Below are 26205 nucleotides of genomic sequence, written 5' to 3' on the forward strand. Positions count from 1 at the left end.
AGCCAAGACCCTAGCTAAAGAGGACGTGAACAGAGACAAGGACACAACACCAGACCTGCTTCCCAGTGGCAGGAGTAGATGACCAGGAGCTGAAGGGCTCTTACAAGACAGGACATCAGGAGCTTGGCTTGCGCCTGAAAACAGTGGTGCATGGAGGGACACTGACTTGTGGCCTGCAAGCAACCGCTTTCTGGAGACACAGATGTGTGAGGACAAGTAGAGCAACTGAACAATTATGGCAGTGGTGCAGCCTGGCCTGCAGGCAACCTGGAGTGGCATCGGCGGGGAACAGTAAAAGCCAGGCGCACACCTACACTTCTGTCCTCCTCCCCAGAGACCCACAAGGCCACAATGTCTTGATATTTCTTGGAAGGTGCTTGAAGTTCCCTCTGGGCTGGGGAGACAAGTACAAAACTCGCCTGTCTCTTGCAAGGGGGAAAGCTTGCAGTGTGAGTGTTTGCTTCAGGCTGGAAAACGGGGAGCCAAACAAGTTATTCAGTGGCTGGAGAGACCTGTTCCTTCTCTTCTCCTGCATTGAGTCTTCACACAGGGCTCTGGAAGGGGGAGGGGGGAACCCGGAGACCCCCCTCCCCCAGGAGAGAGCCAGACACTTATACACCAATCCCCCGAGCCAGAACAGATCAGGTGAGGCTTGTTTATGATGTACTTTCTAACTTAGGAAAGATGCTAAGTTTTTTCTTCCTGCTGTTTCCAATCTCTTGTCCTTTAGCCTGCAATAGAGACTCTTGGCAAAAGATCTGGGAAACGATGATGTGTTGCCTTTTAAAGGAACCTATTTGGATGGGTAATCGATGGATGTTGCTGCTGCTGCAGGATTTCGAGGCCAGTGGCTTTGTAAATTGAAAGATTGGAGATGTTTCTAGGAATAAGCAAAGCATTTCTAAGACACATCAGCAATAGGCCCCTCTGGGGTTTGAGGCATAAGATGATTGACTGCTGTCCTGCCATGGAATTATATTGCACAGCTAGGTGTGTGATGTGTTGTGCTTTCCCCTGGTGTATTCACTGCTGGACAAATGGGAGTGGATGCTTCTATTTCTTTAGATCAGGATTCTCAACTGGGTTTCTTTGGTACCCTGGCCTTAAGATCCTTTCAAGGGTGCCATGGGTTGCCACATAATATTAGCACTGTAAGGTGTACAAACTTGATTCACAAGATATAAACCCACAGATTTCACATAGGAATCCATAGTGTTGAGAACATTCTGACCTGTTTGGGTCTTTCTGATTTACTTGCAACAGAAGAATTGCTCTATTATTTTTCTGTAGCTAAAAAACAAGTGAAAGGCAAGAGCTGGCATTTCCTGAGGGGTGCCTCAAATCTAAAAAGGTTGAGAACCACTGCTCTAGATAGTTCCATTTTGCTCACATGAGGTCCTGGAGCACTTGAAGGGGATGGGCCCAGTGGTTTGTTCCAAGGAGGCACAGTCTTACAATCTTCTTTGCTGAAATATCCCATCAGTGGGCACTTTGGGCTCTGGTTTTGTTCCCCAGCCTGCTAATGACCCCATCCCCACCCACCCAGCCTGCCTGGCTGACTTAAAGTTGTCTCTTGTCTGGGATATGCCTCACTAGAGAATCCAGCACCATGTTGCAGCTAACTTGTGAAGGAATGGCCTCAAGGGTGGTTTTGCTGGAGAAGAACAGTGACAGGTTTAATTCCCCCCTGCTTTGCACTGTGCAATCAAAATATGTCATCTTTTCTGTCATTGGATGTCGCTTGTCTTGCATAAAAAGGCTTCTGTCTGTCTTCCTCTCCACTTTGGATACATCTTGGGTAACAATACTGCCAACTACATCTGTGCACACTGATATCCCCAGCCCTTTGAATTGGTGTACTATATTGATGAGAAGAAATTTCAAGGTCATTTGTTGAACCTTTGATTTGATTGCTGAAAATGACAATAGTGCAAGCTACTGTAGAGTGCATCCCTGTTAGGATCTAAATTGAGGCCATACCTGCTTGTTTCATGAACAAGTGACTGAGTATCAGATGGAAATAATGTTAATTAGAGCAATAGTGTAGGGAAAAGCTCTATACCCCATTTCTCTGCCCATGCATGCCCCCTTCCCTGAGGTTGTATTGCAGTTGATATCCCATGTAATAAGGCTCGTCCATCCTACAGTGTGTGGGGGCTGCTGAGATCTGATTGTCTTTGAGCTTTATCTTGCCCGAGATGGAAATAGTTTACTGGGAGATTATTTGGGGGGGGTGGCTAGGAGTACGCACATTCCCCAGGCTTTTCTCTTTCTCAGTACCTAATAATAACAGTAATAGAATAAAAACCAAAGAGGGTATTTTGTGTAGTGGGCTTCAAATTTGAACCCCGCACAGTGTTGATAACAAAGTAAGAGTCTTTCTTTACAGAAATAGGGAGGCAGCACTAAATAATGTGTTCAGTCAAAGCTTGTTCTCCTTTTCTACTTATCACTTCTGCTTCTGATTACCTCCATGCTTTAACAGGAGCTGAGAGTGCTTGTAGATCTTGAAAGTTAGGCTATTAAACCTTACCATGGGAGCAAGAGATGTGTTTTCAAATCCATCTATGAATTTCTTTAATGCTAATGCTGTTTTTTCATGTCACTAGCCCTAGAACATGTCTAAGAGAATATTCTGTTCCAGTAGTCTCAAACGTCTCTCATTTTGTAAAATTAATTTATGAAGGGGGGGGGGGTGTTTGGGGGATGGTGGATATGGATGGATTTATTCAAAAGCAGTGGCAGATTTAGACTGCATATATTTTGTATTTTGTGTGTGTGTGTGTCTGTCTGTCTGTATGTGTATATATATATTTTTTTTAATTCACTTGCCCTAGCTAGTAGTTACTTAGTGGTTGTTCAGGCAGCAGTGCTGTATGATGGCACTTTGGGGGTTCTAAGTGCTGGAATAATTTGGCCTGCACATGATGGCATGGCTGGGATAGCTTTAGGATGGAAGAGTACTCTATAAATACAAGATGGGATTCTGTATGCATGGCAGGACCTACAGCAGTGCTTCTCAAACTTTTCCTCAGTATAACCCCATTTCCTCAGCATGGCCTCATACTCCCAACCTACAGTCCCCCACCCCCCAGGTGCTCCAGGGCCAGGGCCCGCAGCCCCCTGTCCACCCCCCAATAGCACCCGACCCCTGGCTGCTGCCTGTGGGAGGCAGTGGCAGCTGCAGCCAGAATAGAGTGCAAAGCGTGGCTCCCCCCACCCATGGGTGGCATGGCCGGAGCAGACCCCATTGGGCAGAGGGGGAGTGGGGTGCATACTGCTTGCTGCGGGCTTGGGGCTCCCTGCCTTGCTGCCCTCCCTCCGGGGGCTTCGCTGCTCAGCAGGCAGGCCCCAGCATGGGAGGGAGCATCATGCCGCTGTGGTCGCCAAGGTGAGGCGCCCCCTGCCCACCCAGTAGCAGTGGAGGGGGGGCACAACTCCACACCACTGTTGCTGTTGTGCCTCACTTTGGCGGCCGTGATGGCACGGCACGGCACTCCCTCCTGCGCCAGGTCCTGCCCACTGAGCACACACATGCATGTGGCACCCCCTGCCTCCAGTGGCCCTCCCCTGCTCCCCCCAGCCCCAAGCAGCCACTTGCAGGCTGGAACTCTGCCAGTCTACAAAGGGAAACCCACATTTTCCTGCGTTTTTTTCACTCTGGAAAACCCAGATATGTGTTTACCATGACCCCATCTGCTGATGATGCAACTACATTTGCGATCACAATGCACAGTTTGGGAACCGCTGACCTACAGGCTCTTATATCCTGGGTACAGCCTTTACAAAGCAATTGAGGACCAGTCCAGGGGTGGGCAAAATGTGGCCTGGGGGCTGGATGCAGCCTGTCAGACCATTCTATCCAGCCCACGGGCCCCCTAAAAAATTCAGAAAATTAATATTTATCTGCCCTGGGCTGCCTGTCATGTAGCCCTTGATGGCTTGCCAAAACTCAGTAAGCGGCCCTCTGCCCAAAATAATTGCCCGCCCCTGGACCAATCACTGCCCTGCAGATATCTTGGCCTAAATATCACAGACTTGTAGGGAAGGAAGGGTCATTCTTCCCATTTTTACAGTGGGGGGCAGCAAGGAAGCGATTCACTGACTTGCCCATACTCTCACAAGGAATCTGGGACAAAGCTGAGAACTGATCCTGATTTCCTGACTAGACTGGCCAGTGTTTACTACTACAAGATCAGCCACCTCCTCTGCATTAGTAACTTTACAGTGTTGGGTCTAAAAGACTTGATTGCTCCAGAATTGTATGTTTGTCATTTCTAAATGCTTTGGCAGCTGGGTGTGCTAAGTGTATCATGACCACAGCAAGCAAAATTAGCTTAAATTATTATCTCGAAAGGCTTTAGTGATTTAATGTGCCTCCATCTGTTATTAAGAGGTGAAGGGGCGGGGTTTCAGGCAAGGTTTGCTAACAAATGGCGAGTTGGCGTGACAGAGAACTCCAAGGAGGCTGTTCCGGGTGGTGGGAGGTGAAGAGGGGAAGTTTCTCACACCTGCAATAGGCAAGGGAAAGTGCTGAATGACGAGGGCTTCAAAAACATTAGCTCTGTCAATCTCTTCAATCCTAGTCTGCAGTCTCTACTGCTTTTTCTAGCATTATGTTCCCTGCACACCCAGCTCTGCTGATGTCCCCTAAACCTCTCCAACAGTGTCCTGCTATCCCAGCCTACCCTACAATACAGCTCTCCCAAAGCCCCCCAATCCTGACATGCAACCTCCTTGCTATCTCAGCTCCGTTCCTCGCCTCACACAACTCTGCAGAACCCCCTCAGTCCTTTAGTTAATGTCTCGCTCTCTTTTTCTCTTATTTCCTCTTTTTCTCCCCAGATACATTAACACCTACCTCCTTGGGCCATGGCTTTCCTCTTTCAGAGAATCATAGAAAATAAGGGCTGGAAGGGACCTCAGGAGGTCGCATCTAGTCCAGCCCCCTGCTCAAAGCAGGACCAGCCCTAACTAGATCATCCCAGCCACGGCCTTGTCTAGCCTGGTCTTAAAAAGATGGAGATGCCAGCACCTCTCTGTGTAATATGGTCCTGTGTTTTTCTACCCTTCCAGTGAAAAAATTCTTCCTAATATCTAATTAAGCTTCCTTTGCTGCAACTTGAGACTGTTGCTTCTTGTTCTGTCACCGCTAAGAACAGTCCAGCTCCATCCTCTTCCGAACCCCCCTTCAGGTAGCTGAAGGTTGCTATTAATTCCCCTCTCAGTCTTATCTTCTCTAGTCTTCTAGTCTCTTCTCTTTCCCAGGAGTGGCAGGCCAAGACAGAGAGGGATCCTTTCTTGCTGCTTTTGCAGTGATGTTGTCAGCTTGTTCCTGGTCTGCAACAAGGTGCATCCAGGGGAATTCTTTGTCCAGTGCACAAAGGATAGGGAAAGGGCCAAGAGCCAGGCTCTCCAGCCTTGGGGGCATTGTCAACTTTAAACCATGTAAGTGATGCTCCTCTCTGCCCTACAAAGAACTGCATTGGGAAGGTGATCTGGGTCAAGTCTGCCGAGTGTACTAGGTTAATGTTGGGATTGCTGGGAATTGGAGGCTGCCCTTACACTGCATTGGACAAGACTTGATTAATTGAGTCTGCTGGAGCATAGTAATTACTGCACTCCAGCCAGCCTCCATGTCTCGTGTATCAGCGTCCCTGTACTTCACAATGGCAGCAGGGTCACTTGAACTAAAGTTCATTGAACAAACTTTAGTTCAAGTGTCTCCACCACTCTTTTGAGGCGGGGGGACAGTGATACATGAGACGATGCAGCGCTTTAATTAGAGCGGCTCTTGGAGGCAGGAGTGGTGTGTTGTCTCACACCAGTGGCATAAGCTGGCACAGGAACCTCTTGCTGTGGTCAGTTGGCCACCAAGGTATTTGTATGTGAAGACTAAGCCTCTCCTACTGTTGTATGTGTAGCCCAGATGGTGGCTCTTCCTTCCATCGAGCTCAGGAAAATATCCCAGAAAGAATCAATTAAAGCAAGCATGTCTTCCAACTGAGGCGCCATGGGGAAGTTGCCTGGATCTTCCCAGAATTTAGCAATATACTGTGTTTTATGTCTTTCCCTGTTAGAATTGGGCACAGCGCCTGATTGCTTTGCATGTTTAATAGCTAGTATAGTCTCTTTCTATCTGTGGCACCTTGAGGCAGTTGAGCAGGGGAGATTCCAGACCCTAATATACATGATGGTCAGGATGGCTCCCTTATCTGCTCTTTGGTTGATAGTAGACAGAGGTAGTTAACTTTGTTAGTCTGAAGTCAGGCAGGGAGGGATGATATTTTAGAGCCTCTACCCAGCCAAGGTACAGTAAAAGCTTTGTTATCTGGCACCCACAGGGAATGGAGGGTGCCAGATAACAAAATATGCTAGTTAACGGAGCAGACTGAACAGGCGTCTTTGCCCGTTTGGGCCGTCGCCCCTCCTGTAGGCCCCAAGGGACAGAGAGGGGAGACCTGCACAGGTGGCTATGCCCTGGGCCGTGGGGGCTTGGCAGCACAGGCTGCTTTCCCCCATGCTGTGGGGGCTCTGCAAAACCAGATTTGCCAAGGTGGGAACTTCTGGTTTCACTTTCCCCTTACAAGCTGGCATCCCAGTTAACAGAGCATGCCGGCTTGTAAGGTGCTGGATAACTCGGCTTTCACTGTACTACCATTCACTGCCTTCTGATTAGCCTATTAGTGAATCGCTTGGGCAGCGAAACTACAAGTGATGGGAAGAAAATGAGGTATCAGATTCCCCTGGAATGGTGAGCAGCTATGAAGGAGGTTTCTGGATCGTGCTGGCCCTGTTCAAGCTGCCTAGTCATGTCAGGACATGTGTCAGGGTATAAGTGTCATGAGCCATGTTGACACGGCAGCTTCCCTGGCTCCCCAGTTTCTCCCTCTGCCCATACCACTTATAAACCAGTCTGCTGCTTTAAAAAATAGTCTCACAAGGAAACCCGCATCCTGAAATACTAGGGCAGTTCCCAGCTTCAGCAGCCCCTTTTCTGGGTACCAACACAACAAGATGGGGAGGGGGACCGTGCCAGAAGCCCCCAACTGGGAACAGGAGCCAAAAGGCACTAGCCCCTCTCTCATCTGTTTCCCACTCTCGCAGACCAGGAATGTGTATCTTATGGGCTATTTATCTCTGGCTGCCTCTTCCAGGTTCATACCTGTGTGCTCTAACCTTGGCTGAAATCCACAAACTGCTTTCATGTGCAGAATAGCTCCTAGGCACTGTGTGTGTGTGGCTGGGTTGGAGTGGCCCCATGTGCCAGCCAGTGCCCCCAGTCTGGGGCTGGATAGAGGGGAAGGTCCCCTACCCTCTTAAACTAGCCAGATCCTGGTGTCTGTTCCTCTTCTGTGTAAGCAGCAGCTACCAGTCTGCAGCAGCAGGCCTAGGCTGGGTAAGAGCACCTAATTATCAGCCCAAAGGACCTGGGATGTGTCTGTGCAAGAGGGGAGTTATTGCCACTGCCCTTCCCAGAAGATTAGTACTAACCCAGCATAAGATCCTAGGCTGTGCTCCTGACTGTGTTCTTCTCTTGAAGGGGTTTATTCTTGTTGGGGATTGGCCTGGATTAAAATGAGTGTAATGGAGAAGAGGGCAGGAAGAGGCATTCAGGCTTCCAGCTCGCCACGTATAGGGTGAGTTGATGTGCCTTTCCTCCTTGGGGGACCTTGTACTTGCTGTGCTCCACCAAGGTGGATTTGATTTAAATCAAATTGATTTAAATCATTATTTAAATCATGTGTCAGGAAGCCTCAATTTAATCATTCTTTCCTATCAAAAGTGCATTCTTGTTGTTTAATATCCTTTATTCATTTAACTTCTTACACTTTGCACTTTTAGAGGCCAGGGCTTGATTGTGTGTACACAAATTTGCAAAGAAACAATAGGGCTGATGGGTGGGTAATAATCGGGTCTGCTCTCTCTCATATCCATATACTGCTGTTAACAAGATGTTATCTCTAGCTTAGGCCTGAAGAAGGGTGCTTGTGCCCAAAAGCTTGTGAACAACTTTTCCAACTATTTAGCTGATCTAATAAAAGATATCACATCTACCCAAAAAACCTCGTCTGCCTGTGATACCTGGAGGCACAAATCCAGCATTTGAGAACTAAAACTAAGCATCACAGAGATGCTTAATTGGATCTAGACTGAGCACTGAGTCCCATTGGGTAGAGTGGTTTTTCTTTAACGTTTTCTAACCTATAGCTGGGCTTCTGGGAACCCCATAAGATTGGGCCCCTAATATAGTCTATGGCCTGTTGTGACCTATTTATAAAACTTCTAAAAAGGTTACATGAATATATTGTCTCAAATAGTATATGATTAGAAGTTATGATCGCTATTCCATGATGATATCTTTAAGCTTTAACATATATTAAATTAAAACTATCTTTATATAAAGTGTTTTTTTTAAAACATCTTAAAAAATCAAAAGATATGATTGAATCAAAAAAAGATGATTGAAATAAAAAATCTGATTCTTTTTATTTATTGATTTTTTTTTTGATTTTTTTTTTTTAAATCATTGATTTTTATCCACCCTATGCTCCACCACTGGAGAAGCCACTAAAGCATGAGTGGGCAAAATGGCAGATCCAGCTGGCAGCCCCAGCAGCACCTGCCCATGCCACTGCAGCTGGTTTCCACAGAACCCCCAGGAGCAGCAGTGCCCTACCAGCACTGCTTGGGCCAGTCTCCATGGAAACCCTGTCCCCGCGCTGTCACAGCCCCGTCACTCCTGGGGTCTCCATGGAAATCAGCCACTGCAGTGGCTGCTGGGAAGTGGAGTCCACCACGGGCCTTTGCCTGCCCCTATACTAAAGGCATTTATGATGGTCTGGAGAAACCTGTGCTAATGAACAATTAGCGTTCTTTTCAGGTGAACAAAACAAGGTGTGATTCAGGGTGTGGCTTTCCCGGTCCCCCAGTGGGTAAGTGGCAGAGCCACAGATACACCCTTGATGCCCTTGCTCTTAAATCCACCCTGCTTTAACTACTAGTTATACCTCTCCCATTGTTCCCTTATGTCAGACTGGCAGAAACTATAGGGTTTTGGGCCTTCCTCTGTAGCATGGGGTGTAGTCTTTTTCTTAGGTTCGTGTATGTTCAAAAAATCTAATTATCTTCTTGTTGTTGCAGTGGCAGGACATTGCCAATGCTCTTGTTTCTGCAGTTTTTATCTGTGGCATGTTATGTAGTATGTTTCTGGTGTTTCAGTTATTGTTCCTTCCAGTTGTGGGTGAGGGCTCAAAGTGGCAATTTGGTAATCCTGTGAGTTACCAACTACCTATAAACACAGGGCACTAGACCAGTAATCCAGAAGGCCCTTTGCTTTCTGAAGCTCCTGCTGAGCTTATCATTTGTGCAGGTTCTTGTCATCTCCAGTGTTAGTTCCCCTCCCTGGTCTGAATCTTTCAAAGTCTCCCATCTGGGTCCCTTTGACTGTTGATCTGAACACAGGAAACACCTTCCCCTTATCATAGAGACCTACTGTGCTCACTGGTTTCCTGTTTTCATCTTTGCTCACTTTTTGCATCTCTTCCCCACCCCGCGCAACACACAATGTCTCTTGGGCATGGGGCAGGTGGTTCTTCGGGTGCAGCTGATTTTCTTTCATGTTTGTCTCCAGCCTCAGTCTACTTTTCCAAAGACGATTAGATCTACTGCCTGGAGGGTTCTGTGCCATTCTCAGCCTTGGTACAGATATAGCAAAACTCTGTGCATGGGCCCTTGCTAATCAACCAGCCTTTGCCCTGGAGGAGGACCCAGTGCAGGGGAAAGAGCATGTGCTCCTTTGTTTCTGCCAGCACCATGAGCCACTCAGGTGAGAACAATGTGTGAAAACTAGATCAGAGTCCCTCTTCGTTGCAGAGGGACTTTGGCCGTGTGAGCCCAGGCATTAGGATCAACCTTGCTTAGGTGTGAGCAGGCATATTGCAAAATGCTACTCAAATTGCTGTACCCTCAGCATCATTGTGTGGGTTGGAGGGTGTATCTTGTGGGGCTTTCTGCTTGGGCAAACTCAGTTGCTTTGCTTCTTTCCCAAAGTATCACAAGAGAGCTTGTTGGTCTGTCTCGGCATACAAGGGGAAATCACCATAAAGCACTGAGCTCTCAGCAGTTGAGTTATTTAAATTGTTTTCTGTACCCGCCAAAGGATGAAGTGAAAATAGAGCCCAAATTCTATCTTGTATTCCCGTCTGGGCCATCTAGCCTGGTTTGGGAGCAGTGTTGAAGTTGAATGAGAACACAAAAGGAAAAGAGTGGCAGAGCCTGAGCTAGTTCAGCAGAGAATGAGAACTGTGAAAGCATAAGCTGTTGTTGCCTTTGCTTAACAATTTCATCAGCATGGAGCAGAGTCCCAAATCTTTATGGTAAGGGTCAGCAACCTTCAGCCCACAAAGAGGTTGGATCTGGCCTGTGAATATCCAGTGTAGCTCGCAGCTATGCCATGCTGTCTATCCCATCCACAGCCCACCCTGATATTCTCTTGTGCCTGTACTTACTCTTGCTGCGTAGAGGCTGGAAATCAGCAGCAAGTGTGAGCACAGGCGGCTTGGGTGCTCCAGGGAACAGAGCTTTGCGGCCCATAGCAGGGTAGAGCCACCAGAGATCCTCCAGCTTGCTTTACATATCCATCCATCTTCAGGAGTGAGATGTGGGATGCTGAACAGACCTGATATAAACCCCTGATATGGGGAGATGGGCAATGACCCCCATTGCTCTCTGTACCATCCTGTCTGGTTCGAGCTCATTCTGGCACTGAGGCATAAGCCTGAGTGGGATCCAGCTTGCCTATTCAGCTGTTGTGCCACCATGATCAGGATTGCTGATACAGGCTTCTGTGCGCCTCTTACGTTTCATCTTGAAGGGTCCCCAAATCTCCCTCCACCATCTTATTTTTCCCTTTTAACAGAAATCTCTCACCTAGCACTGAAATACCTTGCCCCAGAGGTGACTGCACAAAAATTGCTTCTTCCACATTGAAATGCAGCCACTTCAGAGGCAGGGCATAGTAACCACTGCAAATGGGTAAGGAAACAGGACCAGAAAAACAGGGGAATCCTAGTTGAAACAATGAGGTATGTGTACAGATATAGATATAAGCTGAGCAGAGCTCAGTCATTCAGGTCTGTATGGCGCTGCCCCTGGCAAGTATCCTGCCTCCCAGATTTTTCAGCCTCAAGCTTCAGATACTCCCAAATCCATGGCAGGCATCCTATGTGTAAGCCCCCAACCCAGAGGCCTTGGAGATCAGATGCCCCCCTTGTCTTGCTTGCTCCTATGGCCTTTTAGCTAGGGACAAGTTAGAGGGAAAGCCTTAGAGCAGTCCCGCATCATCATAAATTGTGAAGCCAAAAATCCTCCCATTGGGAGACTATAGTAGATTCTCATAGGGGTGCATGCCCACAGTACAGTGGATAGGTTTGCATCCTCAACTCCACCATCTGGATACTCCACCAGTTTCTGACTCTCATCCTCCAGAGGCTGATAGCCTCGTACACCCATGTGGGAAAATGCATCGGGACCAGCTGACTTGCAGTGAGGTGGGTGAGTTCAAGGGAGGCACTGAAACCTAGGCAGGACATTGGGTGTGTGTGTTGGGGGGGGATCCTGTGTACCTTTAGCGCTCACTTGAGGAGACAAGCAGACATTTCTGGTCTCATTTGAAAGGGAGAGCACCTTCTGGGCCACTGAAGTTAGCACTGATTTAAGAGGGTAGGGGAATGCCTTATGCTGGCACCCTTCCTCCAAAGCATGCAGCCTTTCCTGGAGGCTTCCTTTCCAAATTGACCTGGCCTGACCCAGTTTAACTCAGAATCCTGGCTCTGAGGTGGTGAAACTGTAATCAAAGTTTGCCTCTTAAGTTTGGTGCACACACCTCTGAATTTCCAAATCTGAGCTGAGATCTGGGTTTGTGGGACGAGGAGGAGTGTTAAGGCAGGTTGGATACACCCATCTTGAATTGTTTCTCCATGCCCTGGCTTTTCACAGGCTGTGATATAAAGGGATCTGTCTTGGCTTGGGCAGGGCCAGGGTAATTGGCTGAGAGCATGTTTTTGAGGTTAGCATCTGAACCCCACTCTCTTACCCTTTTCCATCCAGGAGTCTGGAGGAAAAACATGGTAGCCCAGCCTGTATCAGAAATTCCCAGATAATTTTCAAATGCTATGAAAACCTTAACAAAGCATGGATATGGGAGATCCTTTGTGCCTAACCTCTAACACCCATTCCCAAACCTGGTATGGACTGAAGCCTGTGCTTCCTATTAGGGAAAAGCCATCATCCCCGAGCCATCCAGTTCTGACCCAGCACAGTATCAGATTAAATCGATTCCCTGGAGGTCGAAGTCCCGGTATCTCATTTGCCTTCTGGACCTTCTCCGTCCTTATGGTCTCTGGTAGGAGTCACTGTTAATAATTAACACTCATATGTAAAGAAACGTGGCATTAAAAATCCACTCCTTGGAGCTATGGGGTTTTCCTTTTCCTCTGATCATCTGGAAAGTTTTTTCTCTCCCCAGTGACAGTTTCCAACCCTTCCTCAATGAAGTTCCACTTTGAGCCTGTGACCCGCTGTTATGTGCCCTTCTGGTTCTTGCACTTGGGCCATACTTTGCTCTCTGCCTTTTGGGCGGGTGAGGAGAGGCCCCTCTGATCTCAAACCTGGGTGGAGTTATACCAAGGTGACTGAGAGCTGAATCTGCTCTCTTCATCTCCCTCCTCCTCCTCTTCCTCCCCCCCCCCCCAAAATCATGTCAGCTTTTTTTCATTTCTTTATTTTCCCCTTCCTTTTCATCTTTCTTGCAGCTCTGGGTGTGCAAGGGTTAAAGTCTGCTCCGTTTCAGGCTGGGGGGGGGGGCTGACTTCCTGATCGAGAGCCGCCCCATAGCAACCTCTGACCCTGCCTTCCTTCCTTTCTAGCCTACATGGGAGGGCCACGTTTCCTGAAACCACTAAGGCAGCGAAACATGACTGGGCTGGTCTGAGCTCTGGGGAGGCTGCTTTGTATTAAAACTTCAGCAGGACACAGAGGCTGGCTTTTCTGCCTGTCCCCGTCCCCTCCACCCTGCCCTCCTGACTTGCCTAGAGCTGAGCTCTGGAGAACTCCTGCTATTCCCCCCTCCCTCCCGCCTTCCCCTGCGGCTGGAAATCGGATACCAGGGAGAGAGACTCAAGCGATTAGAGCCATTGGAGAGAGAAGAGTTTATAATGCTGGACTTGGGTCATTCGCCTTGTTGAACAGTGACTGGCACCAAGAGAGGCAAGGAAGGGAGGTGGGAGAACCGGGACAGAGCCCAAGTGTCTGACAGCGGGGTCCTCCGACCAGACTTGTATCACGGGCACAGAAAGAGACTGTCTCTCAAACTGAAGTTGGAAGCCGGGCTTGACATTCAGCTGAGGACAGAGAGAGGTTGAGAGAGGGAGACCCACTCGGCTCATCTGGAATCCAGACGACCACCTGCCTTGATACCCGACAAAACGGGACCCACGTGGGGGAACGCGGTACCCCCGTCTCAACATGTTGTCATGATGGAGAGAGGACGGCAACTTTGGTATGGAGGAAACTTTCTAAGTACACCTAACTTTTTCCCTGTACAGGAGAGGAGAGCCAAGAACGTCAGGGGCATACTGGGAGGTCTGAAGGACTTGTAGCCTTTGGTTGCTTAAAAAATGTGCCTGTGTGTGTGCAAGGTCATGTCTGTTCCTGTGCAATTGTGATAACGTCCCTGTGCCTGCGATTAGGTTGTACTGTCGTTCGTACAGTGGCGTTGTTCTCAGTTTGGACTGTTAAACACGGCTCCGTTGTGTCGGGTGCTGCACAGACCCACAGAGAGAAGTCCTTGCCCTAGCTGAGATTAGGGCCCCGTTTACCAGCCTCACACTGCAGTCTCTAACCCTTTGGCACTTCCCATGTAAATAGATGAGGGAGAAACTAAATCATTGCTTCTTCCTGAGAAGTATTAGGGTCACAATATGGAGTGTTTTCCCTCCTACCTCTCTGGTTGGTGCTTTTCCTATCCCGGGAAGATTTGGCACCAGGAGGAAAAGCTTAGGGCTCTGGAAAGCTAGTCAAGGCTGTGAAAAGCAGCTGCAGATTAAGATTCAAATGACAGTATAGTCGATACGTGGGTCTGCCTCGCTACGTGGCTAGTCCGGGTGCTGTTGAAGTCTGGCTGGGCTTGTACTCTGCCCATCCTTCAGTCCCAGCGCTGCCTCGGGGTCTCTTCAGTGCCACCCTCTCTTCTGTGCCTGGTGCTGCCGTGGCGTATGTAGTGGTGGTGGTGCTTTGGCTGGACACAGCTGTGTTTAAACTGCTAAGGTGAGTGTATGAGGAATGCAACTCCCTAGATGACTGATTATCAGGCCTATGATAAATGATCACAAGTCCCCTCTGTTCTTATTCTCTCAAGAGGATTTTTTTCACCAGCATTACTTGCCATCTAAACTTGTAGATAAAGGTGTCAATGTAAATTCCAGCAAGGTTTGAGGTTCTTTATAGTTCTTCTGGCTTTTTGCCATCTTGCTCAGGGCTTTGACTTACCTTAACTGCCTTCTTGGTGGGTGTAACCTGGTTTATGACGTAGCCTGGGGGCTCCATTCTTCTTTCTTGCTGTCTCAGACAAATTACAAACCAGTCCAACAAACTTTTTCCCTCCCAGCATGGGGTTGCTCTGCCCCAAAGGGGAAGTCCACCAGCCTACTGTATGCTAATGAAGAGGTTGGGAGACTGCCTGTGAAGAACTGGGAGACCTGAGCAGCTTGGGCAGACTTTCAGGGAATAGTTTCATGGGGGAACTGAATAGTTTCACTAAGATAATCTTACAGTTAAAAAGACTGACGTAGCAGATGGGGGTTTAATTCCCTGCTCTTTCACAGACTCTCTTGGTTGAATTGTATATGGCGTCTATACTGCCTCCAAACTGTGCTGGGGAGCACTGCTACAAAGCATTTTTAACTCGCTCTCTACACGTCCCCTCTCCTTAAAACGAGGCAGCAAAGCTGCCTCAAAGTGACCTTGAGCATGTGCCCAGCACCACTCTCAGGTTCTTTGACTTGGACTTGTTTGTTGGCATGAGTCCTGTACACCTACATTGCCTCATTTCCAGGATTTGACGCACACAGAAGAGGTGAGAGCTTGTAGCATGCTTAACAGTGGTGCGCCAGGGTAGGGGGAGAGGCAGAGGGACCCAAATGTTGTTCAGTGTATTTATCAAGAGCATCTAGAAGCCCCTGACCTAGACTTGAGGTCCTGTGGTGCCAGGTGCTCTATAAGCACACAATCTCATGAGGTCTGATAAGGACAAGTACAAAGTCCTGCACTTAGGACAGGACAGTCCTATGCACCAGTACAGGCTGGGGGCTGACTGGCTGGGTAGCAGCTCTGAGAAAAGGACCTGGGGGTTATAGTGGACAGTAAGTTGAATGTAAGCTGGCAGTGTGCCCTTGTTGCCAAGAAGGCTAACGGCATCCTGGGTCTCACTGGTAGGCGTGTTGCCAGCAGATTAGAGGGGAAGAATCGCCTCCCTTATTTAGCACTGGTGAGGCCACATCTGGAGTACTATGCCCAGTTTTGGGTTCCCCACTACAGAAAGGATGTGGACAAATTGACAAGAGTTCAACAGAGGGCAATGAAAATAGTTGGGGGCTGAGAGACATGACTTTCGAGGGGGGCTTATTTAGTCTGGAAAAGAGAAGACTGAGAGGGGATTTAATAGTAGCTTTCAACTCCCTGAAGCGGGGTGTCGGACAAGGATGGAGCTGGACTGTTCTCAGTGGTGACAGATGACAGAACAAGGAGCAATGGGCTCAAGGTGCAGCAAGGGAAGTTTAGGTTAGGTATTAGGAAGAATTTTCTCACTAGGAGGGTAGTAAAACACTGGAACAGGTTACCCAGAGAGCTGGTAGACTCCATCCTTAGAGGTTTTTAAGATCCAGGTAGACAAAGCCTTGTTTGGGATGATGTAGTTGGGGCTGGTCCTGTTTTGAACTGGGGGTTGGACTAGATGTGACTGCCTGAGGTCCCTTCCAACCCTCATTTTTCTATGATTCTCTGAAAAGACATTCCCTGATGCAAAGAGCTGATCTCATCAAGCTGCAGGGGCAGGAGTGGGGTCAGCACAGCTGTGCTCTCAGTGCACAGGGCCCCAGACTTGATCCGTCTCATTGTGAGTACTGCAAGAAAGCCCAGCCCCTGTGCAGCGCTGAGCCCAAGTCGTGCCTCAACCACCCACACCCTTCCCGGATCTGTACTTAATTTGAATAAACCGTAAAGGGAATTCTTGCTTGCACATTCTCGCTCTCTCTCTCCTTTTTTTTTTTTAACTCTTTGAACCACAGCCAGTTAATACACGTGGTTTTTATTTGAGCAAACCCTTCCCATCCCTGTGCAGCACAGATCTCTGGGACAGGAGTGTTTGGAGCCCAGCACTGAGGAGGCGCAACTGTGTTAACTCTCTGAATGCTGAGAGGCAGTAAAGGAACAACGCTTTTTCCTGACAGTGGGGCCACAAAGACTTGGCTGTTTCTTGGAAGGAGTTCTTCTTTCTAGCTCCATCCCCTTGATGTGTGTGACCCTTCGGTTGCTACTTCTCCCATCTGGCTGCATAATCTTGGTGCATCCCTGCTTTGATCCACCAAAGGTTGGGTCTGGGGCTAGAAGCTGGTATCAGGGAGAAGGGTGCATGACCACAGAGTGTGCTAGCTTGTGTGGGGATGGAGAGCTGGGAGGACTTCTGGCAGTAGGGGAGGCAAGTCAGATGGTGAGGGGAACAGCAGGATTGCCTGCCTTTTTTTGGCTTTACTTTTTCCAGCTGTGGCAACTCCTGCAGTGGTTTTTGCTGAGCAGTGGAGAAATCTAGAGAGGAACTGAGAATCCAGAGGAAATCCAGCAGGCCTTCCTGTCACTGGCCTGTCTGACTCGGCTCCACACAAACCTCCATGCTTCAACTGGGATTTAATTCCAAGACCCTTAGCTTGGGGGATTACTAAAGACCCCCTGAGTCAGTGTGAACTGTGGCATCCTGACCCATATCACATTTGGGAAGTTCTTGATTCTGACGTCTGTGTCCCTGCTTTCTTTCTGACACACGTATTTCTGCTTCCTTTAAATCCAGCTCTCCCGCACACTGTCATTATATCTCTTCACTGCCTTCCCCAAGCTGATATGGTGTCACGCTGCTGCCTGGTTGCTCAGCAGAGGCATTTTGGCAGATAAATGAGTCGGTCCTTTAGGCTAACTCCAGGATCAGCAATCTTGCCAGTGTGGTCAGCTGCCTGTGGTTATGCTCGTCACGGATTCTCAACCCCTCTGCAGCAAGGGTAAAAGCAGACACAGCAGGCTCTGCACCAGAGAGGAATACTGGGCACGTCTACAGGAGACACTATAGTGCAGTCATAGTGAGCTACCACACAGTAGCACCTAAAAATAACCATGCGGCGATGATACTGTGCAGTAATGTCAGCTACTGCACAGTCCATCACTTTTGTAGATGCAGTCACTGTGGGAGAGATGGGTGGCGCAACACATCTCCATGCCACCATTTTCAACACACCACCTTCCCCCTGCCAGATGCATCCCACCAGCTGTAGGTTGAATGTTAATCCTTGCCAAAATGACCCATTTGCTGCTTCCTCAGTGTTTCGCTCATGAGGCCTCTGGGGATGCTATTGGAAGGAGAGGACTGAAACCAGCTTGGATGTGACTCCTCTCCATCCACATTTCACCCACCTCTTTAACCAACTTGGTGTCTCTGACCAAACTTATTTGGCTATAACCTTGAAAACTGTCACCCCTTGAAGTGCAAGGGGACCTAGGTTATCTGAGGCAGGTTGGGTAGTGATCAAACTTTTATCCGGGATGATAAATCTGAAACATCCAACTTCTTCAGTGCCTTTTTTACTGCTGTATCAGGCCTTGCTTTTGTTCTGTTGAATGGCTGGAGCTGTCTGAACTACTCTCCTGTTACCTTTCCCATCCACCTACCAGAAGTCAGCTCCACTAGACAGAAAGATCCCCTTGAATGTTAATGCTGAGCTGCCTCTCTGCTTTGAATCTTCATCTGAGTGTTGGGGAGCTGCAGTTGTTAGTGAATCCCAGGTGGAGGCAATAGTACCTGGTGTCAGAGAAGGAGAGGAGATGGTACCCGGTGTCTGAGAGAGGAAGAGGACTCTCTTCTGCACAGATGGATGGCAAGATTTCTCTGGTAGTCACGGAAAGAGTTAAAAGGGTTACATTCAATGAGGCTGATGGGGCCTTGGCTGAGAGGTGGCTCACTGTGTTTGCAGGTTGTGAAATCCAAGTTGGAGTGACCCAGAAGTTAGGCAGCCTACCCACAATGCAGCACTCCCCCTGTCCTTGGCTCCACTCCTAAAACAATCCTGGAGCTAGGGGCTGTTGTCTGAATTTTTCAGCTTGTTGCCAAATTCCCAATGTGACTTTTAGCCCGTTAGTAAATGAGCCTCAGATACGCAAACACAATTAGCTGGGCTTGTGGCTGAGTGGGACCTACAGAGCCAGGGTCCAGCACCGCATAACACTAGTACTCTTTTCCCCACACCTTATCTGTAAGGGGCTGCCCTCTTTAATTTCCCTTTCTTTGCCCCCACACCTGGGCCAGGGTAGGCTGTAGCTGCGAATTGCCCTTATGGGGGCAGAAGCTTCCATCCTCCTAAACCCAGCCACGGCACATACTGTGTTTCTGACTGTTGTCTAACACAGTGGTTTTCCACCATTTTCTTCACTTGCAGACCCCTAAAAAACATTGAATGGAGGTGCAGACCCCTTTGAATAGTAAGTGTGGGTATTCATGTACTTTTGATCATAATCATCTTACACAGACCCCTTAGACAGAGTCTGCAGACCCCCAGGGGCCCATGACCACAGATTGAAAACCGCTGGTCTAACATGAAATGTACCCCACCTTTATTCTAGTTAAGGATCACTGTGCAACAGCCAGTGGGGTCAGCATCCTCCCTCATTTGGGTACTAGGGGGGCACTTTCACCCCACAAACACTCAAGTGCCCGGTAGCCCTGGGGCATTCAGTTTTGAATACTACTGCTTTGGATGCCTGTTTCTCCTCTTCTCCCCCCGCCTCCACTTCGTTGGATTGGACTTCTAGCCCTGCAGCCCCACGTAGTCTCCCTGCTCTCCCATATCTGCATTCTGACATTGGGAAGAAAAATTTGTCCGTCTCAAAACCTAGCAGATCTATCCTGTTGCTTGTAGTGTCAGAAGCCACAATTTTCCCTGGCCGTCCTGCAATTCTGCTTGCTTCTTTCCTGCTTCCTCCAGCCACCTGTTGCTCCAAGACTGTCTATACTTGTATGTCCAGGGAAGGAGCTTAAGCCCTCTCGGGGTTTGAGGAAGATAGTTGGAAGGAAGGGGCAGAAGAAGGGGTTTCTCAGCAGAGTCGGCAGGTGCAGCTTTCTCTGTGCGAGGCAGGAAGAATGTGTCTTTCTACTCCGAAGAGAAACTGGAGTTGCTTCCTTGAGCTCAGATGCTGCATTATAAAAAGCTTGCTCACCTGAACAGGCTGCAGGAAAAATGTAATTGGAGTGGTGTGGGGCCTGTTTAGGTTGGTATCCTTTGCCTCCTTTTATCCCACCCGAGGGCCCCTCAATCCTGCTACTTTCGTCCTGTGCCTTATCCGATACCCGTGCTAGAGATATTCAGATTGGTTGGTCAGTGGAACCCCAAAGCAGTTCCACAGTTTCAGTTCCTCATTTATTTTTTCTCAGTTCCTCTTTCTGGCCTTGGTTGACTTCCCTCTCTCTGTGTGCTCAGCCAACACGGCCCATCCCTTAGACCTCTCCAGCACTTCCCCAGCAAGCCCCCATTACTTTTCCTCTGTTGGGATTCCATAACACCCAGTCTGAATGTCAGTGAGTCTTGGCCATGCCCTTCTCACCTCTTCCCCTAGGATCCTAGACACGTGCTTGAACAAATCCAACTGGTCCTTTGACTTAAGAAGCTAATCTCTCAGGGGGCCTGCTGATCAGACCCAGATGGATGTCCTGCCTGCATCCCTTTGAGCACCAAGGGATCTCAGCTGGGCCTGGGTCCTCACCCCATGACTTCCCTGCTTTGGCAGGCGGGCCTTGCAGCCATTATTCTAAGCTGTTTTCAAGCTCTCCTTTTCAGACAAAACTCAAGAATCTTCCTGTGGCACCTCAGCCCAAGGCTTGAGCTAAGCAGGATTGGGCTGGGTCACTGCAGGGAAAGCACCATAGCAAATAGCAAAATAGGCCTGGAAGGGTACTAAGGATTCAGGTCCAGCCTTCAGCTCAAGATGGGATCTTCTCTGTCTAAACCATCCCAGACAGGTGTCCATTACCACCTCTCTAACTAGCTTGTTCCAATGTTTGCCCACCTCCTTAGTGAGAGAGTTCTTCCTACTCTTCTGCCTAAATTTTCCAATGGGAGAGGTGTGTTTTTGGAGGAAAATCTGTGAGGGTGGTTCAAGAAGTAACATGGTTTCCTCTGAATTGGTGCTGACCCCTCTTTCTCAGTATGGTGGGAAAGGGGGGGGTGCAGACTCAATAGAGAGGTGCTCTTCTCTCCAAGTGTTGACCTGAGCCCAGCAGTTTTAGGGACAAAAACAGTCTCTCTTTACTCTTTTTAATGGGTCCTAAACTGTTGCTCCACAGCTGTCAATTGGCTGACAGCCCCCCCCAAATTTCAGTACAAGGTGAGTGATTGCTATACAGTGTTACACTGTGGCTGTTTACCCAACTGCTGTATGCAAGAGGTAGCAGCATCTCCGCGCTGCCTATACAATGTTGGTGTATGGCTGTTAAACATACCGCTTGCCCCTCCGCACCACATACACACACACAGGCTACACCAAAGGCATTGCATCAATATTGAGGAGAAGGGATGGCTACCTGACCCAGTAGCGTTGATCTAGCTGTAAACTACTGAAACATCCTAGAGGCAAGGAGTCAAAATGAGGACTCAAGCCTTGACAGTGACCATCTCCTTTGTGCACAAGGCTGATAGCATTTCACCACACCTAAACCCTAACTGATTACATGCATGCAGGTCTGTTGGGTTAAATATAGGACTAGGTGGAGGAGGATTAATGAAGTTACTGATGCAGCAACTAAACAAGGAAGATTATGGGCTTCAGCATTGCTGCATATGTCTAATGCCTCTGGAACCAGTAGGATCTGGGCAGATGTCAGTGCTGTGATTTGAGGGGTCTGGTGTAGTGCAGCCAGGTGAGGGCAAGAGATTTGCTTCCAGCAGGAATATAAGGCAGCACAGTGCTGAGCCACAGCTAGTGTAGGAGGAGCAATCAAAATCCAGTGTCTGTCCAGAAGTGGGCATCATCCACGAGCACTTTTCTCTTGCCCCTGTTCTCGCTTGAATAATGGAATCCAGAGAAACCTGAACTGTAGGATAATTAAATAAATGCTGGCATTGGAAATTGAGGATATTGATCTTTCCTTTTCCTCTACCCCACCTGCACCCACTGCCTAAATGCTGACCAGCCATTGGATCGGATAAATTGGCTTGGCCAAGTGGTAACCATGAGCTTTTTTGCTGTTTGGTGAAGGTACCTGAAGAAGTTACAGCACAGGAGGGTGGTGAGCTGGGACAGAGGTCAAGAGTTATCACTGGGAGCAATGAAGTGAAGTGAAATATGGGGTAACAAAGTGTAAATGACAGGAAAAGAATCCAGAATCCAGTCTTGGGCCATTGCTTGTCCTTCACTGACTCCCCTTCTCCTGTCCATCTTGCAGGTCCATGGCTGTGGAGTAACGCCTGAGGAACAGTGAGTGAAAGCACAAGTGGACAGGGGGTCTCTGCCTGTGAAGGATGCTGAAGAAGAGCAGCCTGGTCCTCTGGGGCGTGGTGCTCTTCGTGGCCTGGAACGCCCTTCTCCTCTTCTTCCTGTGGACCCGGCCTCCGGCTTCCTCTGATGACCATAGCCATTTGACTGAGGAGGTCATCAGGCTGGCCCAGGACGCTGAGCAGGAGCTGGAGCGCCAGAAAGACTTGCTGAGGCAGATCCACCACTACAGTGCCCTTTGGAGCAAGAAGAGGAAAAAGGCAGAGGAAATGGGTCGGGTTCCTCCAGCCGCTCCCTCCAATGCTGGGGCTGTGCCCGCAACAGGTACGGTTCCGCACCGCCCGCGGATCTCGCCAGATGCCATCCTGCCCGTGCTAGTGATTGCCTGTGACCGGAGCACAGTGCGCCGGTGCCTGGACAAGCTGCTGCACTACCGGCCTTCCCGGGAGCGCTTCCCCATCCTTGTAAGCCAGGACTGTGGGCATGAGGAGACGGCGCGGGTCATTGCTTCTTACGGCGATGCAGTCATGCACATCAAGCAGCCGGACCTGAGCGACATTAATGTGCCCACCGACCACCGCAAGTTCCAAGGCTATTACAAGATTGCCCGGCACTACCGCTGGGCCTTGAGCCAAGTCTTTCGCACCTTCCAGTACCAGGCGGTCATTGTAGTGGAGGATGACCTGGAGGTGGCACCAGACTTCTTTGAGTACTTCCAAGCAACCTTCCCACTGCTGCTGGCTGACCCCAGCCTGTGGTGCATCTCTGCCTGGAATGACAATGGCAAGGAGCAGATGGTGGATGCAAGGCAGGCAGAGCTGCTCTACCGCACGGACTTCTTCCCTGGCTTAGGCTGGTTACTGCTCTCAGAGCTGTGGGACGAACTGGAGCCCAAGTGGCCTAGGGCCTTTTGGGACGACTGGATGAGGCAGCCGGAGCAGCGGCGGGACCGCTCCTGCGTAAGGCCCGAGGTCTCGCGCACCATGACCTTTGGCCGCAAGGGCGTAAGCCACGGGCAGTTCTTTGATCAGTACCTGAAGTTCATCAAGCTCAACGACCGCTTCGTGCCTTTCACCCAGATGGACCTCTCCTACCTCAAGAAGGAGGAGTACGAGCACTCGTTCCTGCCCAAGGTCTATAGTGCCCCCGAGCTGCGAGTTGAGGAGCTTCAGGGAAACAAGCGCCAGGAGCTGGGCACTGTTCGGGTGCAGTACACCAGCCGTGACTCCTTCAAGGCCTTTGCCAAGGCCCTGGGTGTTATGGACGACCTCAAGTCAGGCGTGCCCCGTGCTGGTTACCGTGGCATTGTCAGCTTTCTCTACCGTGGCCGGCGTGTCTACCTGGCCCCCCCCTCTGACTGGACAGGCTATGACCCTACCTGGAGTTAGCACAGTCTCTCCTGGGACATTGACCCTTCAGCATGTTGGGACCCTACGAGATGGGGAGGATGTGTGTCTATGTGTGTGCATGTGTGTCTGTGTGCGCGAGTGTGTGTGCGTGCGTGCTCCAGAATGAGGAGGGGGCACACAAACTTTGTATTTTTGTTTTATGCGTGGCATTCGAGTGCATTCCGGGTCAGGACAGGCGTGTTTGTGCACTTAAAACTAGGGTAAGGGAGTGGGGAGACAGGAATTGTTGTGAACCCCATTGAAGGCGGAGCTGGTTGGCATGGGCTAGGATACTCTCCACAGCCCTCTGCCCCAGTGTCTCTCCTTTCTCTGGCTTGGTAATCTCCCCTCTACTACATCCCTGGTGGCTTCTCCGTGGGCTGCATTCAGAATGCTCAATCATGCCCAAAAATGGATAACCTACCAGGGGCAAGCTAGGGTTTGATAGAGCTGAACCAAACTGGACAACCAGTGGCTTCCTTCCAGCATAGGTATTATCCATCAGAGGAGCAACAGGGTGGGGGGTAGCATGAAGGTGACTCCAGAAGTTGGGATAGACTAATGGAAGAACAGAACCCTTTTAACATCTTTTGATTAATTTTCCCATGGCCATCCTTGGTTGGGGGCTCAGTGTATATAGGCAGGGACCTCCTTGAGGGATCAGCTTTGGCAATCCATAGTGGGAGTGGAACAGCAGAGATAACAGGACCTCCAGGTGGTCCTGCCAGAGCTATCTTTTTTATAGCGGGGCATTGTGTAGAGGTCAGGGGCTGTCTTGTCCATCACAACCCTCTTGATGCTCCATATCACCAGTGCTGTCTTGGATGGAGTGATAAGAAACCACTTATCCTTTGATTTTCTTTCCTCCCTCCCACATTGGTCATCCTGTAACCTTCTCTAGCTCCATGGTGCAGCAGCGATGCAGGGACATCTTGCACTTTAAATCTCTTCTTTGTTGGGCCTCATCTAACAGTTGGTGGCAGGAATGGAGCATCAAGAGCCCCATGCCTTTTGACCTCCTCAGTGGGTTCCAGTTGCCCTGCGGTTCTGGGGTGTGTTGGTCATCTTGAGCTGTCTCCACCAAGTGAACCCCCTCTCTCTCCTTATGCGCAGCCATTCCTCTCTTCACAATGGGTATTCCACAGCGGTTGTCTCTTTCCCCATGTAATCCCATAGTATGGAGGAGGCTTGTTGCGAAGCCAGGGCATAAAGACCCAGCTTGTTATTTTCCCTAGGGAAGAAAGGGGAGTCTCAAACTGCAGACTGCCTTAATCCTCATTGGGAATTTCTTTCTTCTCCGTAGTCAGGTTTTTGCTCAAAGTTGGCTCATCGCTCCTGCATGGGCTTCCACCCTGTGTCCCCTGAGAGATCATAATTGATCCTCTGTTGCTATAGCAGAGGGGAAATGGTGTAGTAATGGGGTGGGTGAGACATGAGACCTGGCCATGGAGGAGAACACCAGGAAGTGATGGAATACAGGGGAAGAGGCTCTCTGGCCCCCCATTTTGGCCTCGGGGAGGGGGGGTGAGGTTCTGCTAAGCGATTCAAGAGTCACTTTTGGAAAAGGGGAGTAGGGATTCAAACCTCATTTGGCCAAAATGTAGACCACACCAAAGGGTAACACTTTGTTTTTTGCTTTCCTGTTTGTTTGGTTGTACTGTTTTGTTCCCTTTTTGTTTAAATCTCCTTGCATCTTCCCCCAAAGGAAAAGGAGAAATATGAAACCAGTTGCTGATCCAGTCCAGTTACTGGTTGAATTCCTTAGCATTCTGCAGCAAGTTTGGCAAAGGGTAGGTGGCACAGGAGCTCCCCTACTCCAGCTGGTGGGGGCAATGTCTGGTGGACGGGATCACCTGACAAGTGAGCAGATGGGTCAGCAGATTGCCCTTTTTCTTCCAGCTCCTATGAGCTCCATCCAGAGTGGTGCGGTGTGTTTTGTATTCTCCCCGCCCCTTCTCCTTGCATGTTATTGTGGAGATCTATCTTGAGGAGATCCTTTTGGAGGAGGGATCTCCAAAAATCCACCACGGTGAAATCAGAGTCCTGGACATGAAGAGGGAGTTGTGTGAATTGTTCCATTACATCCTGCCTGGCACTTTGACACCTTCCCCTCCACCCCTGTTTGTTTTGCACATGACTTCATTGCGAGCTGTGCCACCCTTGCCCAACATGGCTTCCTGGTGGCACTTCTCTTCCATGATGCAGAGAGGCCTTCAACCCTGGCTTTAAGGCAGGGGGATTATCATGCACAATGAAGCACCAAACAGTGGGTGTTCCCTTTCACCAGTCCAGCAGAGGGGGAAAAGCGTTCGCTTCCCTGCCTTTACCAGATCTGCACACCTTTTTTTTCCCCCACACAAGTAAGGGTAAGGTGGCCTAGCACTTCCTCCAAACTTGACTGCCCCTTTGCAGGAATGGAATAGGTGTCACCAGCTGGGTGTCTCTTCTCAAGTGAGGAGATGACTCCAGTCCCTTCTCATGCCCCCCAACCAAAGACTGCAGGTATTTAGGAAGCCAGCAGCTCCCTTTACCCATACAGGAAAGTTTGCTGCTGAGGGAAGTAGAGTTTGAAACCCTTCCTTTGTTGTGGTGATGGCGATAGAAACCTGCTTGCGTTTTTCTTTTCTACACCACATGCTTGCCCCATCTCATGGCCTTTCAGTTAGTCTGGGATGACTTTCCAGCAGCTTTCTGTTTTCTGGTGGAGGGGGATAGGCTCTTGGTGATGCTCCCAGGCTACCAGGGGAGCCACATGCTTGGGCCAGTTCAGGATCACCCAGTGCCAAGTTCATCCCGGTATCTTTTTACACTTTTGTTAAGAAGCCATTCCAAGTGGAACAAAGAGGGAGGGGAGGAGAGGAAGGAATTTTGGAAGGGGATAACCGGGGGGTGGGGGGGAGGGGGAGAGAGGCTGTTTTTATGTCCAAAACTTCATTCTGCAAAAGAAAACTTTAAGCTGCAGAAGTTATTTTCCAAAATAAAATAAAAGCCGGATCTTTTCCGTCTCAACATG

General features: G+C 49.4%; 1 protein-coding gene across 2 annotated transcripts; it reads left to right on the forward strand.

Moving 5' to 3' along the window:
- MGAT1 (alpha-1,3-mannosyl-glycoprotein 2-beta-N-acetylglucosaminyltransferase) lies at window positions 1-26205 on the forward strand. Of its 2 annotated transcripts, XM_014604078.3 has the most exons (3): window positions 1-645; window positions 12930-13561; window positions 21755-26205. In XM_014604078.3, the coding sequence occupies exon 3, from the start codon at window positions 21831-21833 to the stop codon at window positions 23190-23192; it is 1362 nt and encodes a 453-aa protein (XP_014459564.1). In that variant the 5' UTR covers window positions 1-645; window positions 12930-13561; window positions 21755-21830; the 3' UTR covers window positions 23193-26205. The 2 variants fall into 2 exon arrangements, with proteins under 2 accessions (XP_014459564.1, XP_006263329.1); XM_006263267.4 differs by lacking the exon at window positions 12930-13561.

Source organism: Alligator mississippiensis, chromosome 11 (assembly GCF_030867095.1).
Source record: "Alligator mississippiensis isolate rAllMis1 chromosome 11, rAllMis1, whole genome shotgun sequence".
Lineage (NCBI taxonomy): Eukaryota > Metazoa > Chordata > Crocodylia > Alligatoridae > Alligator > Alligator mississippiensis.